The sequence below is a fragment of the Sphaeramia orbicularis genome, chromosome 8 (assembly GCF_902148855.1).
Source record: "Sphaeramia orbicularis chromosome 8, fSphaOr1.1, whole genome shotgun sequence".
Lineage (NCBI taxonomy): Eukaryota > Metazoa > Chordata > Actinopteri > Kurtiformes > Apogonidae > Sphaeramia > Sphaeramia orbicularis.
The window spans coordinates 27,772,670-27,788,112 of record NC_043964.1 but is presented as its reverse complement, the minus strand read 5'-3'; the positions used below and the strand labels follow the sequence as shown (position 1 = coordinate 27,788,112).

At 36.3% G+C, this 15,443-nt stretch overlaps 2 protein-coding genes across 2 annotated transcripts; one reads left to right on the top strand and one right to left on the bottom strand.

Annotated features, from left to right (window-relative positions):
• Positions 1-1,656: 1,656 nt before the first annotated feature.
• Positions 1,657-3,370, top strand: LOC115424480 (neuropeptide B-like). The gene is made up of 2 exons (XM_030141768.1): positions 1,657-1,975; positions 2,978-3,370. The coding sequence occupies exons 1-2, from the start codon at positions 1,718-1,720 to the stop codon at positions 3,104-3,106; spliced, it is 387 nt and encodes a 128-aa protein (XP_029997628.1). The 5' UTR covers positions 1,657-1,717; the 3' UTR covers positions 3,107-3,370.
• Positions 3,371-4,146: 776 nt separating this feature from the next.
• Positions 4,147-15,223, bottom strand: LOC115424346 (guanine nucleotide-binding protein G(o) subunit alpha-like). Its single transcript, XM_030141551.1, has 9 exons — positions 15,013-15,223; positions 14,829-14,920; positions 14,666-14,758; positions 13,269-13,429; positions 9,490-9,618; positions 7,131-7,260; positions 6,954-7,025; positions 5,039-5,126; positions 4,147-4,418 (listed from the first exon to the last, which is right to left on the bottom strand). The coding sequence occupies exons 1-9, from the start codon at positions 15,140-15,142 to the stop codon at positions 4,228-4,230; spliced, it is 1,086 nt and encodes a 361-aa protein (XP_029997411.1). The 5' UTR covers positions 15,143-15,223; the 3' UTR covers positions 4,147-4,227.
• Between the last annotated feature and the right edge of the window lie 220 nt (positions 15,224-15,443).

Sequence of the window (15,443 nt, the reverse complement as noted above, 5' to 3'; positions counted from 1 at the left end):
TCATCAGTTATGACACATTTGGACGTTCAGAGGCTCCGTAGTGATCGTGGAAACACTGTCATCTTCTGCAACATTGAGTCACCAATAAAACTCATGTAGTTTGACAAATGACAGTGGAATGAGACACTTGTTTTTATTTTCAGTTAATGACATATTTGGCAGGAAAAGTGACTTTTTGTTCAGTTTTCTCTGTTTTGATATAATCTTTGAATTTATTCTGAGCTTTTATGAACATCTACATTACACCGGTCTGCAATTTTTTAGAAATGATTTGCTTCAGAGATTAAATGTGCTAAATGTTACGTATTTTAATAAGATTAATTGGAAAATAAATGACAAAAGTGCCAGTTTGCTGATGTTTTCAAGGTATATGATTAAGTGTTATTACACATATATATCGGTTTATGTACAGGGTGGGGAAGCAAAATTTACAATGAATATTTAGTTGTTTTTTCTCAGTAGGCACTACGTCAATTGTTTTGAAACCAAACATATATTGATGTCATAATCATACCTAACACTATTATCCATACTTTTTCAGAAACTTTTGCCCATATGAGTAATCAGGAAAGCAAACGTCAAAGAGTGTGTGATTTGCTGAATGCACTCGTCACACCAAAGGAGATTTCAAAAATAGTTGGAGTGTCCATAAAGACTGTTTATAATGGAAAGAAGAGAATGACTATGAGCAAAACTATTACGAGAAAGTCTGGAAGATACTATTAAAGAAGAATGGGAGAAGTTGTCACCCCAATATTTGAGGAACACTTGCGCAAGTTTCAGGAAGCGTGTGAAGGCAGTTATTGAGAAAGAAGGAGGACACATAGAATAAAAACATTCTCTATTATGGAAATTTTCTTGTGGCAAATAAATCCTCATGACTTTCAATAAACTAATTGGTCATACACTGTCTTTCAATCCCTGCCTCGAAATATTGTAAATTTTGCTTCCCCACCCTGTAAATTTATATAATAGTTTTATAAATCTTCCACTAAATAGAACCTGTAAAGTGAATGTATTCTAATGTGCAGACAGTGTTTTGAAGTAGATCTTGTAGCTCTGAGACAAATATTCCTTTTGAGTCAAACCCATTCTCTCGTTAATTCTTGAATTTCACATTTTGACCCAAGGCTGTATCTTGGAAAGTTCAGCCAACCAGCATTTTTTACTTGATTTTTCTTTATCAGTGACTCTCATGTGGTAAAAATTTCATTACTTTTATTCTGGAAGCATTTTCCTTGTAGACCAGTGTTATCAGTGAATGAAATATGGGAAAATATATGATTTACACTGATAAATGTCAAATACAGATGATAATATTGTGATAAATGGTGATAAGAAAGGTTGAAAGTGATGGGAAAAAAATGCATTTGGAAGTCAAAAGGAAGTAAAAAATTATTATTATCTTCTACATTATACTCACTTACTTAGTACTATATCAGATTTATAGATTTACAGTATTTCTAACAGAACCTGATGCCAAAACCAATTTTTATGTCAAACTGAAAAGAAAAAACTAATTTTTTCAAGCAACACAGGCACAAATCACCAGTACATGTTTCCACTGGTGAGGCACTAACACCCACTCCAGAGCTGTTTGTGACGAAATTGCATTTTGACGATGATCACGGGGTCCCTATAAGTAGAGTCTGGAAATGTGGATGCAAGTACCGAGCTGTCAGCGCGTACATCCACACACCAAAGCCACTGACTCAACATGGAGATGCCTGCTAAACTCATGTTCCCCATCGTGGTTGTTTCCGTGCTGATCGCCTGCAGTCCCACAGAGGGATGGTACAAACAGGTGGCCGGTCCAAGTTACTACTCCGTGGGAAGAGCGTCCGGTTTGCTGTCCGGGATCCGAAGGTCACCGTACGGGAAGAGAGCCGAACCGGACCCGTTAGACAGCTCGGAATCTGCGGCCAACAGCATCTTTTCTGAACTAACACCGCGCAATTTCATCCTAAAGACAATGGTCAGTAGTTGTATGCGTTTTATCCACGCGTTATAGTTTGGATAGGGTTTACCATTACGCATTACGCACGGAAGTAGTGGCTCTGCGTCTCAGCACAAAGTGTGATATCTCTGTGTAGGCTTTGTGTTAAATCGTAAAGCCTTAAATGTTAAGAAAGAAAAAAAAAAAAAAAGAAAGAAAAAAGAAAAAAAAGATAGGCACATCTTTGGCACCAAACAGATCTGGAGAGCTGTACGTGTTTTTACGCACGGGATTTGCACGTGAATGCGCAACAGTGAAGACAGGATGTATATTGTATTGAATTAAATAATTTTGACTGCTTAAAAAAAAGAAAAAAGAAAAAGAAAGAAAGAAAGAAAGAAAGAAAGATTGGCACATCTTTGGCACCAAACAGATCTGGAGAGCTGTGCGTGTTTTTACGCACGGGATTTGCACGTGAATGCGCAACAGTGAAGACAGGGTGTATATTTTATTGAATTAAAATAATTTTGACTACTTAAAAAAAAAAAAAAAAAAAGTGGAACTGCTTAATCACCATCATCTTCACGAGTATGTTTTGTAGACAGGTAAAGTTGCAGTTGTCTTTGAACAGTACAGTATGTTTATGTTTATGCATTTGGCAGACACTTTTTTCCAAAGCGACTTGCAGGGGAAAACCAATCAAATCACTCAATCAAATTTTATTTATATAGCGCCAGATCACAACAAAAAAGTTATCTCATGACACTTTATATATAGAGTTGGTTAAAACCAGACTCTAAGCCAATTTACAGAAACCCAACAGAATCCTACAGTATGGAGAAAAAAAAATCTGCTGTATTGCTTCTGGTAGTTGCATCCTATCATAGAAGCTGATAACCTGTAGTGATGTTAGATTATTCAGTCTTATTGGAGAAATGTCAACTTCAGTACTTTATCTCCTTGTTTGAGTATTTGTTGAGATGTCAAATACCATAAACTGTTTAGTTTCAGCACCCTATCTCTGTCTTTCTCCCTCAACAGCCCATCTGTATCAAAGACATTACACCAAATCTGCAGAGCTGTGAATTCTTCCAGGAAAGTAAAGCTTCATTCAAGTGCACTGCAGATGTCTTCCTCTCTCTGGACTCCTCAGACTGTGCAGGAGACTGAGCAGTGAAGCTAACAGCTACTCTGGGTGATGGAGCTGAACTTCCAAAGGCATGAGACTGAAGTACTGGGCATGAGGTTCACACACAGGGGGCACTGCAAGACATCTTTTTTTTCCCAGTTTTTTTTTTTTTCCTTGTTAAAAAGTATATTGTATATTTATGTACATTTCATTAATAAATGACTCATGCAGCAGGTGATTGTTGGAATTACTGGATACAAAATGAATTACAAATAAACGTTTCCTCCCATCAGTGGGTAAATATACATTTGCAGTGCTGGTATGTTTCATATAATGACAAGTTGGCAGAGGCCTTTTATAAAGTATTTTTCTAATGTACAATAATACCTGCAAAGATGGAAGGGCATGAAAACACTATCTGGTGTATGTATGAGTTTTAACCAGAGGGAACAACTGACTGACCCACAAAGACCCAGTGTGACTTCTGTGTCAGTTCCCAAATGAATTTTTCCTCTCAATTCAACCTTTCCTAAGTGATTTATCATCATTTATACTATAATCCTCTGTAATTTGTGTGTGTGGGGGTTTTCAGTGAAAATGGTGTATTTTCTTAAATTGAATTTACTCATGTACAAGTTCATAAAAGCTCAGATTAAAGTTGAGGGTTATATCAGAAACAGAAAACTGAAGATTACTTTTTCAGTAAAATATATCATTAACTGAACATAAACCAAGTGTCCACCCACTGTCATAAATCAACTCCGTGGGTTTTACTGGTGAATAAATGTTGTAGAAGATAACAGTGTTTCCACGGTAACTACAGTCTCTGAACATCCAAATGGGTCATATCTGATGACCGTGAAAAGATGACAAACTGCATTTTACACCAATTATTTACATGTATTGATATAATTAATGGATCAACAAGTTTTAAACAGTTTAGATCAGTAGATGGTTTTGGTCGATGGTGGATGTTTGGGTATTTATGGGTTAAAGTAAACATGTACACATCCAGGTTGTATATCATCAGGGCAAAAACTTGGTAAAAAGCAGCAGGAATAAAGAAGCCGGTCATGGCATATCTTGGTCAATAAATAGTTTATTTAAAATGTTTTAAAAGAAAGTGCTGTATTATGACATTCAAAGTGTTATTAGGTAACGTTTACAGCAGCTGGAAAGCTGCGAGATTCTCCTTCACGATCTGATCGATGACCATCTGGAAGACCACCTGGATGTTGGCGGTGTCTGTGGCCATTGTGAAGTGGTGGTACACAGGTTTGTCAGGGTTTGTGTTGCACTCCGAGAACATAGAGGTAATGTGATGGGCGGCAGCTTCCACATCACCATCTGCTCCTGTTTGAGGGGAAAAAAGAACACATTTAGAACCATCAAGCTAAATTTGATAAGGAGGAGAAAGTTTACATTCAGTCCCAGACACAATGAATCACTTTAATTTGTAAAATATTAATGTAGGTAGAAACAACCTGACAGCTTCCATCACACATTTCTTCCATAAGCCAAAGTCCAAATATTGTATAAAACATGATGCACCACCAGTTTCTCATTTACAGAGAATGGCCTGAAAAATGTATGAGCACAATATGGTCAGAATGTAGAGTCTATAACATGCACAGAGTGAGCATCTGTGGCCAGAGGGAATTCAGATTACCCAGTAGACATAGAAAATGCAGTGACCCATCCAGCAAAATAATGCAGAGGTACATAAAAGGAACTCCTTGAGGAATATGACATGGTAAAACAAACATACAAGTCAACTTTTATGCTAGAACTTGAGTAGAAAGTAGAGAATCTCATCAGTATGATGTACATGTATGTAGTTCCAATCAGAGTCTAACATTCAGTGGCCTGAAAATGTCATCAGTTACCAGTCAAATATGTTTCTTATTATTCTCATTAATAAAATTTACTTACACCACCTATTTTCACAAAATTCAGTGTCCAACCTCTACTACCTTGATAAGAGGGAAGGTAAAATCTCAGGTGTCGTCCAGAGTGTAATATCTTCTCCTGGAAAAGGTCAGTTTTGTTCATGAACAGGATCTGTGGGAGATCGGAGTCAGAAAAAGGAAAAAAAAAAAAAAAAAAACAGCATTAAAAACATATGAGGATCCGAGAGCAAACTCACCAACAACACACAAACTTGTATAAAGCACTTAATCCAACTGAGCTCTAGTCTACAATGCAACTTCAAGAACCTTCTTTAAAAGGGGTCATATTTTGTTCAACCCACTTTTATTAGCCTTTGGTACATTAATTTGTGTATTTGGACCCTAATTGTCCATAAAGTTTGAATTTGAACCCTCCAGGTGCTGCAAAGCTATCTGCATATTCATTCCCACAAAAATCAAGCGGATTTCTACAATCTGTTTTAATTCCTGCTTAATTTGTTACGTTTTATAACTAGTTACATCTTGAAATTTGCACATATAAGGTCAAGACTTCCAACGAACACTTCTACAGCAGTGGTTGTAGTAAAAACTGAAAGTGTCAAAATTTCGAGCCAATTACCTAAAATGTTCAGTTGTTGGTTGTATTAATGAACACAAGTGGCTGAACAGGACAGAAAGCACGGTCAACAACCTGGAGGGGGCGGGGCATGAAGTGGATCATTTGTATTTAAAGAGCCAGCACTCAAAACTACCTTTCTGGTGTCATTACTCAGAAATAGGGTTGAAGATGGACCTGTGGAGTTGAATTAATGAAGAATTCAGACCCAAGCATAGCATTTACAGTTTATGTAGACCACAGGGAAATGTTTTAAAATGCATGATTCCATTTAAAAAAGCAAAATATCACTACTTTAGTGAAGTATGGAGACTATCTGAATATCACCTATAATGGGCTCTGCTACTTGGGCTTGAGGTTTGTATCCAAGTAAATCTGATCAGTTTTTAGCACAGGTTTCAGATTGTGAATGAATGACAAAAATCCACTGGTGCAACATTTGAATCACGTGTGTGATTTTTGTTTATTTGTTTTTAACATGGTTACGTAAGTCAAGATAAGATGAAGAAACTGTCATCGAACTTGGAATCAGCCTAATTTAGTCAGAAATTTTTCCTCCAATAGCAGATGCTAATGTCAAGTGGAATCAGAGGCAGCAACTTCCAGTTATGTACCAGCAACTGCGAGTGGATTGACAACATTCAGGCTGGTTTGCAGTCCTGTGTTGGTTGTTGTCTCCAAGTGTAGCTGGTCAGAGACGATGTCCTTATGGAAATGTAATGTGACACAGTTGGCTTTTTCACAGGCAAAAACTGAGATTTAGATTTCCCCCCCCCCATTTATGCTTTGTAATATTTATACATTATCTGATTCCTTTCAATAACATGTATAAATGACCATGTAAGTTGCACTTTTATGTATATTTATATGTTAACAACTGACTTATTCGTGTCCATTTAGACACAACAAGTATGAAACTCCTATTTCATACTCATTACACTGGGTGCTAAATAAAACTTGGCGGCAACACAAATCACTAAATTAGACTTTGTATGCTAATTATGCATGTCATACACAATCATAGCACGGTTGTACCGCCTGCTATGAGTGACTAGATTAAAAAAGCAATCTGCATTTAGAGGAGCCAGATGAGCACAACTCAGACTGTAAAGGGACAAGTCTGAATTATATTGACAATACATGAGCACATTTGCATGTGTCTTCAAGAAAGCAATCCAGAACAACAAATATAATCACCACCAAAATTTAACCATTTCTTTCTTGTGCGAGTATCAACATTTCCTGAAAATTTCATGAAAATCAATCCATAACTTTTTGAGTTATCTTGCTAAGAAACAAACAAACACTCACACAAAGCAAAGTGATCACAATATCTCCTGGCGGAGGTAAAAATATACCTACCAGTGAGGTGCTTTTAAAAATTGCATTGGTGCAGGTTGTTGTGAAAAGTTCGAGACTTTCCTGCAGCCGATTCTACAAAAGAAGAAATATAACAAAGAAGTGGAAGAAAGTGACTATTTTGCCATGTCAGGGATACCGACATTATGTTTGATTCGTGGTATTTTTATCAGCTCATACCACTGAGGGATCTTCCACCAGAGTCATATCGTAGCTGCTCAGGGCAACGACAAACAAAATGGCCTGAATACAGTCAAAGAAGTTGAGCCACTTCCTCCTGTCACTGCGTTGGCCTCCGACATCGTACAACCTGACGAAGTACAACAAAACCAGCCCACTTTATTTATTCAAGGAGGTGCTCTTAATCATGTGAGATTTATGGGGGCAAAAACAGTGCATGTGCAAAAAAGTCCCTATATTTTTCAAAGCTTAAACCATCAGTTAAGGCCAATAAACTGTCTTCTTCTTTATTTGGGAATTGCATTACATTCTTTCGAAGCCATTTCAAAAGGTGACAAGTATTGCAGCAATCTATTTAAAAAAATATCCCACACAGGTGACACACAGGGTCTTGGTGACACAGGTAATGAGTTCCCATTTGGGCCAGATAGTCTCCAGGTGCAAGATTGTAGTAGTCATGTCAGACGCAATGAAGCATTTATCCCCTGGGTCAAGAACAGAAGTCTTAACAAGCTGGAGGACAGTAAGGCTTAAGCATGACTTTCGACAGCACTAGTCTTTGTGCTGCTGAACGGGAAAAAAAAAAAAAAAAAATCACTACTTGTGAAGCCAACAAAACATGATCAGTTGAGTTTTTTCGCAAAGCTTAAATTAGCACTACCCATAATAAACTTGAAATTTCAGAGAACAGTTGAAGAGGTAGAGCCATGTCAAATTTACTCAGTAAAAATAACCTCCTGAAGACACTAGAAATGCATGACTCTGTTGATAGGTCTTTTAGCGTTGCTGAAAAGTGGTCATTATGTGCTCTTACGCATGTCTACTGTCGTAAGCCAAAAATATGACTGTATCTGCATCTTGTCACATTTTGTTGTGTGTAAGCCAGTGTGTTTTTCAATTTATAGCACAATCACCTCAGGAGCAAATACAGAAGCTACTTTTTTTTTTTAATCATAGTGTAAAAAAAACCTTTTCTCATGAAGCTAGCATGATTGATTTAGGAAAACTTAATGTAAAATGTAACTATTGGATATTTATTAGACAATCCATGCTTTTGCCGTTTTATATCTAGACTGCACACTGATGATTCAGAGTAATTACTGCAAATATTATGCTTTTAAGTACAATTTGGATGACACCATGAATGAAAGGGTTAACTCTTTGCCAAAGAGTGACTTTCTTTGCTTGAAAAGTCATATGGAATGTATTAATTATAGAATATAAAAACTACAATAGAGTTTTTTCTAGGGTTAGGTCCCGTGGGGCACAATTAAACGGGTGAGACTTTAGCTTCATGTATTAGTAGAGGGCCTGAGTTCAAAACAAAACATGTAAAACACAGAGCATACGTGTATTTTAGTTCAAATTCTCTGGATGAAAATTTACGAAGGAAATTTAAACACCTTGACTAATTAACACACATCATATTTCCTCAATAACATCTGACAAACTAGGATTTTCAAACGCCTTTTTGAAACGGTTTCTCACAGAAAGAATATCATAATCCATATTAATGAAGTCCAGGTCTCTGTGGATTCCCTTTCCTGTGACGGCACACACTGAATATTGTCACAGTTCAGGAATAGGAGTCATACGCAGCCCTGTGAGCAGCTGCTTACAAGAAAAACAAGATTCAAGGGGGAAAAGAATAGAAGTGTGTGGGATCTTTCAAGTCATTACTATACTCCCTCTACATTTGTGTTCTTGTTCCTGGAATAACCAGGTGAAGTGGAGGTATTAATATTCCATGTGTGAGTCATGGCAGGCAGCAGCATCCCTCAGCTCTGAAGACTGGGTTTTACTAACAGATCCTTCAGAGTCTTAATGAACCAGGACCTTGACAAACTACATAACGATCATTTACGTAAGACTCATACTGTCATCCATAACATGTACAACTTAATCATGGTTTGTGTTAACAGTAACCTTCTAATACTGTGTATATTCTTGTGACTACTCGCTGTTTTGCATCTGTACTTTAGTGCATGTGTTCTATCTTTTTAAATGTACATGTTTTGGCGACTTGGCATTTACAATGATGTCTACAGCTCCTCAGTTCAGTAATGACTTCCTGTTTATGACACATTTCTGTAGAACTGAAAGGGGGTTCAGAGGGTAAAAAAACCCAAAAAAAAAACACTTTACTCTGACTCAGGTAAAACTAAGATGCAAATATTTCAACTGTTCCTTGAGGAAAAAGGTAAAATATTGTCTTAATATGAAGCATGCGTATTCAGGAATTACATTATCCCCCCAATAATAAATATAGACAGACATTATGCCGGTGTTTCTAGTGTTGCTTAAAGCTGTTTTTCTATAGCTTTCCATCAAGATTAAACCCACAGTGAATTTGTCTCACCGAAAGGTAATTTCATTAACTTGAAACTGTGTCTCGATGATTCCGCTGGTCCTCACTCTCACTCTCAGAACATCCATTTCTGAGGGGATGTAGTTCGGGGAGATGATCCGACTCATGTTTTCAAAGAAACTGGAGAAGGAAAACAAAGACAGGAACGTTACTAAAAGATGAAACCTGTACACACACCTGATCACAAAGACAGCTCTAGTAATTACCAACTTCAGAATCAAATCAGTTTATACTTCTTAAAAGGCTGTGATTAAAGTGTATTAGAGGACAGACTGTGGTATGATTTGATTTAATATCTTTGTGAAGGCAGTATCTGTTCATTACTCACTGTCATAATCTTCCCAGACTCCTCCAGACATTTGTTCATGTTCAGTCTCACCATTAATAACGTACAGCTTTCACTTTTAGTAAACTTGCACTTCTTTGCCTGGTTCAATAAGAGAACGGCTTCGAAACCAAACAAAAAAGGGTCAAATATTTACCTGCATAAATGACTGTGCTGTATGTTTATATGAGCTTTACTGTTGTGAATGAAAAATGAGACAAGTCCAGCTGTGGAAATGTTGGACCAATAATCCATACTCATGAAGCCTTGACCGTGCACAGAAAATATTCATACTACATCTGTTTCCATAAACATTTTAATGTGCATTTGGCATTAGAAAATGGAAAACAGCTAAATAAATAAAAATCATAAGTTTGTTTGCTAATGTTTTTCACTTGTTTCAGATGGTTTTCCTTTGACAAAGAGTAAATACTCATAAGATGAAAAGAACTTCAGCAAATTCATTCTGACAGTGACAATTTAATTCACATGAATGATTAACAGACTGATCACATGATGATTGTAACCCCCCCCCCCCGATATTCAGATAAACTGTACAACAGGTTGTGTGGACTAATGAGACTGAATTATTCTGTTTAATCCATAAGAGAGACATTACACACATTTCAAATTGGATTTTTTTAAAAGACATGTATAATTCACCCTATAGCACCACCTAATCAAGTGTTACTGGTGAATTTTATTTGATATGCACCACATTTGCAAATAGTCTAATAGTAGTAGATTTAAAGCCATTAAGTTGCTAAATGTTTACAGCTATTGTGGCTTCAAGTGGATTGAGAAAAGACACAGGATGCATCTTTTTTATTTACCTTCCTGGAACTACAGACTCCTTTTAATAGCAGGCCAGTTGAGCCAAAGCTAATCCTCAAGGTCTCATTTTACACATTTTGGTACTTTCAGGTTTCAAGTCAAGTGTGTCATGAAAGTCAAATCCAATATGTCTGGAGGGACAAATCAATACAGTGTCCAGCTGAGTGAGAACACAGGTTGAGTTGAGTCCCTGGAGTCCTTCAGCCCCAACCTTATTGAGATCCGATAATGAGCCTGTCAAATTCATCTTTGTATGAGCGGATGGAGTACGTCTTAAAATGGCAGCCCCCTTCCCTGCTGAAATTAGTATTTGTACTCGACACATTTCCAATCCGAAGAAATAATGGAAACTTTTACCAACCAAAAAAAAAAATAAAAAAATTAAGGCATCTCTTAAGCTGGGTTTTGTGATGAGGTTCCTCAAATGAGTCTTAAATTGTAAAAGGGAAAGTGACAGATGTGTGGGGAGGCTCAAACTTTAACTTCCTAGAAGCAAAAGAAGGAAACAAAATTGTACCTAGAGGTATTGGTTGTGATGTGTAAACTTTGAAAACTCTGAAGGACTGCGAGTGCTCCATGTGTTAATATGAATTTTCCTTTTGATAAACAACTCATTTGTGCAAATACAAAGTCTTCAAGTTAGTTTTCCTTTGGATTTTGGGGTAATTATCTTGTTTCGTTATCAAAGTCCATCATGACATACTGTATACATCTTCAACAGCTGGTTATCTTTAGAATTAATTCATATTTTCTATGATCTTTAGTGGCATCTAGTGGTAAAATTGCATGATCCCCCACCCTTTCACAGTGAATATGAAACAATAAAAGGCCCCTGTTACAGTTACTGTAGTGCACTTTTTAAGTTAAGGGGAGAATTCTAGATAGGCAGAAGTTATGCACCTAAATCCTGAATGTTAACTATTATAAAATGGAAAAAGATGACAAAGCTCATTTTGGAAGGTGACTCAGCCTGTCGATAAACGGCAAGATGAATATTACATTCTGTTTCTGCATTTAGTTATTCATAAAACTGGGTTATAAAGTAATTTTATCGTTTCAGTATCTCAGAAGGTGATGTGAAACTTGTAAAATATGTTAATTACAGTAAGATTCCATTCTTCAGTTAATAATTTGTACTTCAGAGGATGATGGGACTTCACAGATCAGTGAATTGGGAGTTCTTTACACAAAGTCTTGTGTGGAACCACTGAAGAGGCCTACTGATGGACCTTTTGATCATGGGAATAGTAAAAAACAGGTTCTGAAAGCATCATTACAAAACCACACACACACGAGGATGCTGGGAAAATACTGTGTTCCCAAAGTTATGACATATAATACATATGGGTCCAGTACTATAATTAAGCAGAGTAACTTATATGCATGTATTATACATATCTGAGTAACTATTTATAAGCACTTTAACATTATGTATAACAAAATTTGGAGAGATACAATTTTTAGGTGAAAATTGTCAAATTACTGCTCGGTAACACGTGGACTTGAAACGGACATCAGTATTTTTAAGCTTCACGCAAACATTCAAAACATTTCGTTCTTGACAGAAATTGATATCAAGTAGGACAAAACCTTTTAGATATTATGTTCAACTATACTGAAAATAAATTTTGGAGTAAAATATTGAAAAGTCCATATTTTCTGGTAACACGTGGACAGGCTGCCATAATAACACATGGACAACTCTTCACCATTGTATGCATGACCCAAAATGTATCAAAAGATCATTACTTTCTGAAAGTTTCACTCACATATCTGAATTATAAGCAACTTGAAAATTGGTATTTTTGTGGTAACACATGGACAGTGCCTTTTAAGCAACTCACAAATGTTCAAAAATGTTCCATAAATATCAATAATATTCATTAAAAAATGAAAATCTAATATTTGAAACTTAACAATCCTCTATATAATCAACAGATTGAATGAATTCACATTTTTTTTAGATATAGTTTTTTGCATCAAAATCAAGCTGTGGCTATGATGTAAAAAGTACAATCGATAAAACTTTATTTCTACAAGTGGTATTTTTAAAAAGGTTAACAGTTCCAGAAAATAGAGATCTTTAGCTAAAAAAATGAGGCCACTTGACAAAATGTGTGCAAATTTACTTTTTCATGTTGATGTTCACTTTCGCTGCATCAGACCCATGGACAAACTGTATTTTGTAGTGCGACAGATGCCTACTGATATATGTATCATTAAACAAAAAACAGATTTAGAGCCATGTGTTGAAAGCTAATGCAAAACAACTGACTAAAGCCTTTGCTCATTCTCACAGATGATGCCATTATGTTATTACTCCAACAAGAAAACTGACTAATTACATCTGTTTGTATTCTCCTAACAAGTTCCTGGAAATCTCCAACTAGAGCCTTTTTAAAGCATCCCAATAAAACCTCCCAACACAAAAGTGTCACAGCAATCATCTCCTGATGAGTTATTCTTAGCACCTGGTTCACAGTTGCTCTGTACTGACAAAATGTGGCAGCGTGCTTGTAAATGGGTAATTTCCCCTGACATTTACGTGGTTTGTCATAAGTGGTGAAGGTGTTTTTTTCCAACATAGATCACTTGGGGCCTTTCTACTTACTAGAGTGCGGAGTCATTCAGCTCAAACTCGTGGCCTCTGGATGCAGCAGCTCGTACTCCGTCATCAGCCCAAAGTGCACATAAAGCACGAGACACATAAGGAAGCAGCTCCCGGTCGTCCCTCAAAGACTGGGTGCAGGACAGGACAGACTGGGCGTGCAGCTGAAAAGAATGGCATTCAGTATCAGAATGTGTGTGTTTTCAAGAAATGATAATATGATGTGTTCTTTTTAACCTATTTAACTATTTTTATGGCAACTTTCTCTGCATTTAACCTTTCCGAAGTGAATTATGACCATTTATTATTCCATCATCTGCCATTTTCCTATATGTTATTTACTAATGATGCAAAAAAAAAAATCATAAAAGCTCAGAGAAAATTCAAGCTATATCAACTTTTCAGCCTACAAACACTCCCACTGGTTCAGCTACTTGGGATTTTCTTATTGGTGAATCAATGTTGAAGATGATGATGTTTCCATGTTCACTACAGAGTCTCTGAACATCCAAATGCATCACATGTGACAAAAATGAATAAGTAAAAAAATGCATTTTATCTGATTTATTTACATGTATTGATAAGATTAATGGTTCAGAAGTGAACCCATAAAGACCCAAACGTCCACCGTCAACCAAAAGCATCTGTTCAACTAAAGTGTTGATCCACTAATCCTATCAATACATCTAAATAATTGGTGTAAAATGCAGTTTGTCATCAGATATGACCTATTTGGACGTTCAGAGGCTCTGTAATGAATATGAAAATACGGTCATCTTCTATAACATCGATTCACCAGTAAAACCATGGAGTTTGATCAATGACTGTGAATGGCTAAATTGGGTTTATGTTCAGTTAATGATAGATTTTACATGAAAATGTCACCTTTTCTTCATTTTTTTCTGTTTCGATATAATAACCTTTAGATTTATTCTGAGCTTTTATGAACATCTACATGATCAGTCAATTACAAATAGGAAAACAGAGGATTTTCACTGGGAAAAAAATGCTAAATTCAGAGGATAATATCATAATACATGGAGATATATCACTTAGGAAAAGGTTGAATAGGGAGAAAAATTAATTTTGGAACTGCCACAAAAGTCAGCCTGGATCCTTATGGGAAACCAGTAGATGCTTTTGGTCACAAGCAGCTGTTCAAGTCATAATATAATAAAACAAACTGAAATACTGTAGAAAACCAGTACAAACAGCTTCACAGTAAAGTTTATACCAAATACCAGTTACTATAACATCGTCAATGTAGAAAAAGTAAACCAGATAAAGGCTGACATCTAGTGTATGAAAGAGGAACTGCAATAAAAAATACTAAATGGAAAAAAATGTAAAATCTAATGAAAAATAATTTATGTGTATTACTGTCATGCTTCTTTCTTCACCTTGTTCTTCTTGTTTGCGAGGTTAATCCTCAGCATCCCCATCCCTCGAAGCACAAACTTCATAGAGGTCAGGAGGTTGTCTAGTACTGCAGGCTGTACAGACATCAGAACATTGAACATTTGGTGTGTGTATTCAGTGTTAGCATTTGCAGCTGTTCACTACCTTAAAACTCAGAAGCTCCTGTTTGGAAAAGCCCTGACTGTGGATTATTTTTATTTGTTTGATCAGGGTGCTCTTTCCACTCTCTGCAGGTCCTGAGGAACAAACCAGAGGGATGTTTGTAATTGGAGGGTGAAATATACAAAAAATAAATAAATAAAATAAAATAAAAGTGTTTTCAACTAACCAAGCATGAGGAGTTTCACTACATTCATCTCAGCCTTGGCTTGCTCAAAAAGGTCTCTCTCTATTTTGGAGCTGTGAAGTTTAGCCTTTTTATCTTCTTCTGTAATATCCGGGTGAAAGCACAGTCCCATGCAGAACTATGGAACAAAGAACATTCTCCTGCAAACATGGCACTATAAAACTGCCATTTTCTGTCTGCATATAAGTTCAGACAGGCATTATACAACCGCAAAAAAAACACAATTATTAGACTTTCTCATTACCCCAAAAACATTTGGCCCCACATATGGTGTTAAAAATAAATAATTATGTCCCTTTTTAGGTGTCTGTTTTTCCATGCTAAGTACAAGTCTGCATTTTTTCTCTCATGTTAGCATCTTGTTGTTCTACGTACCTTAATTTTGGTGCTAATGCTATATCTTTAAGCTAACA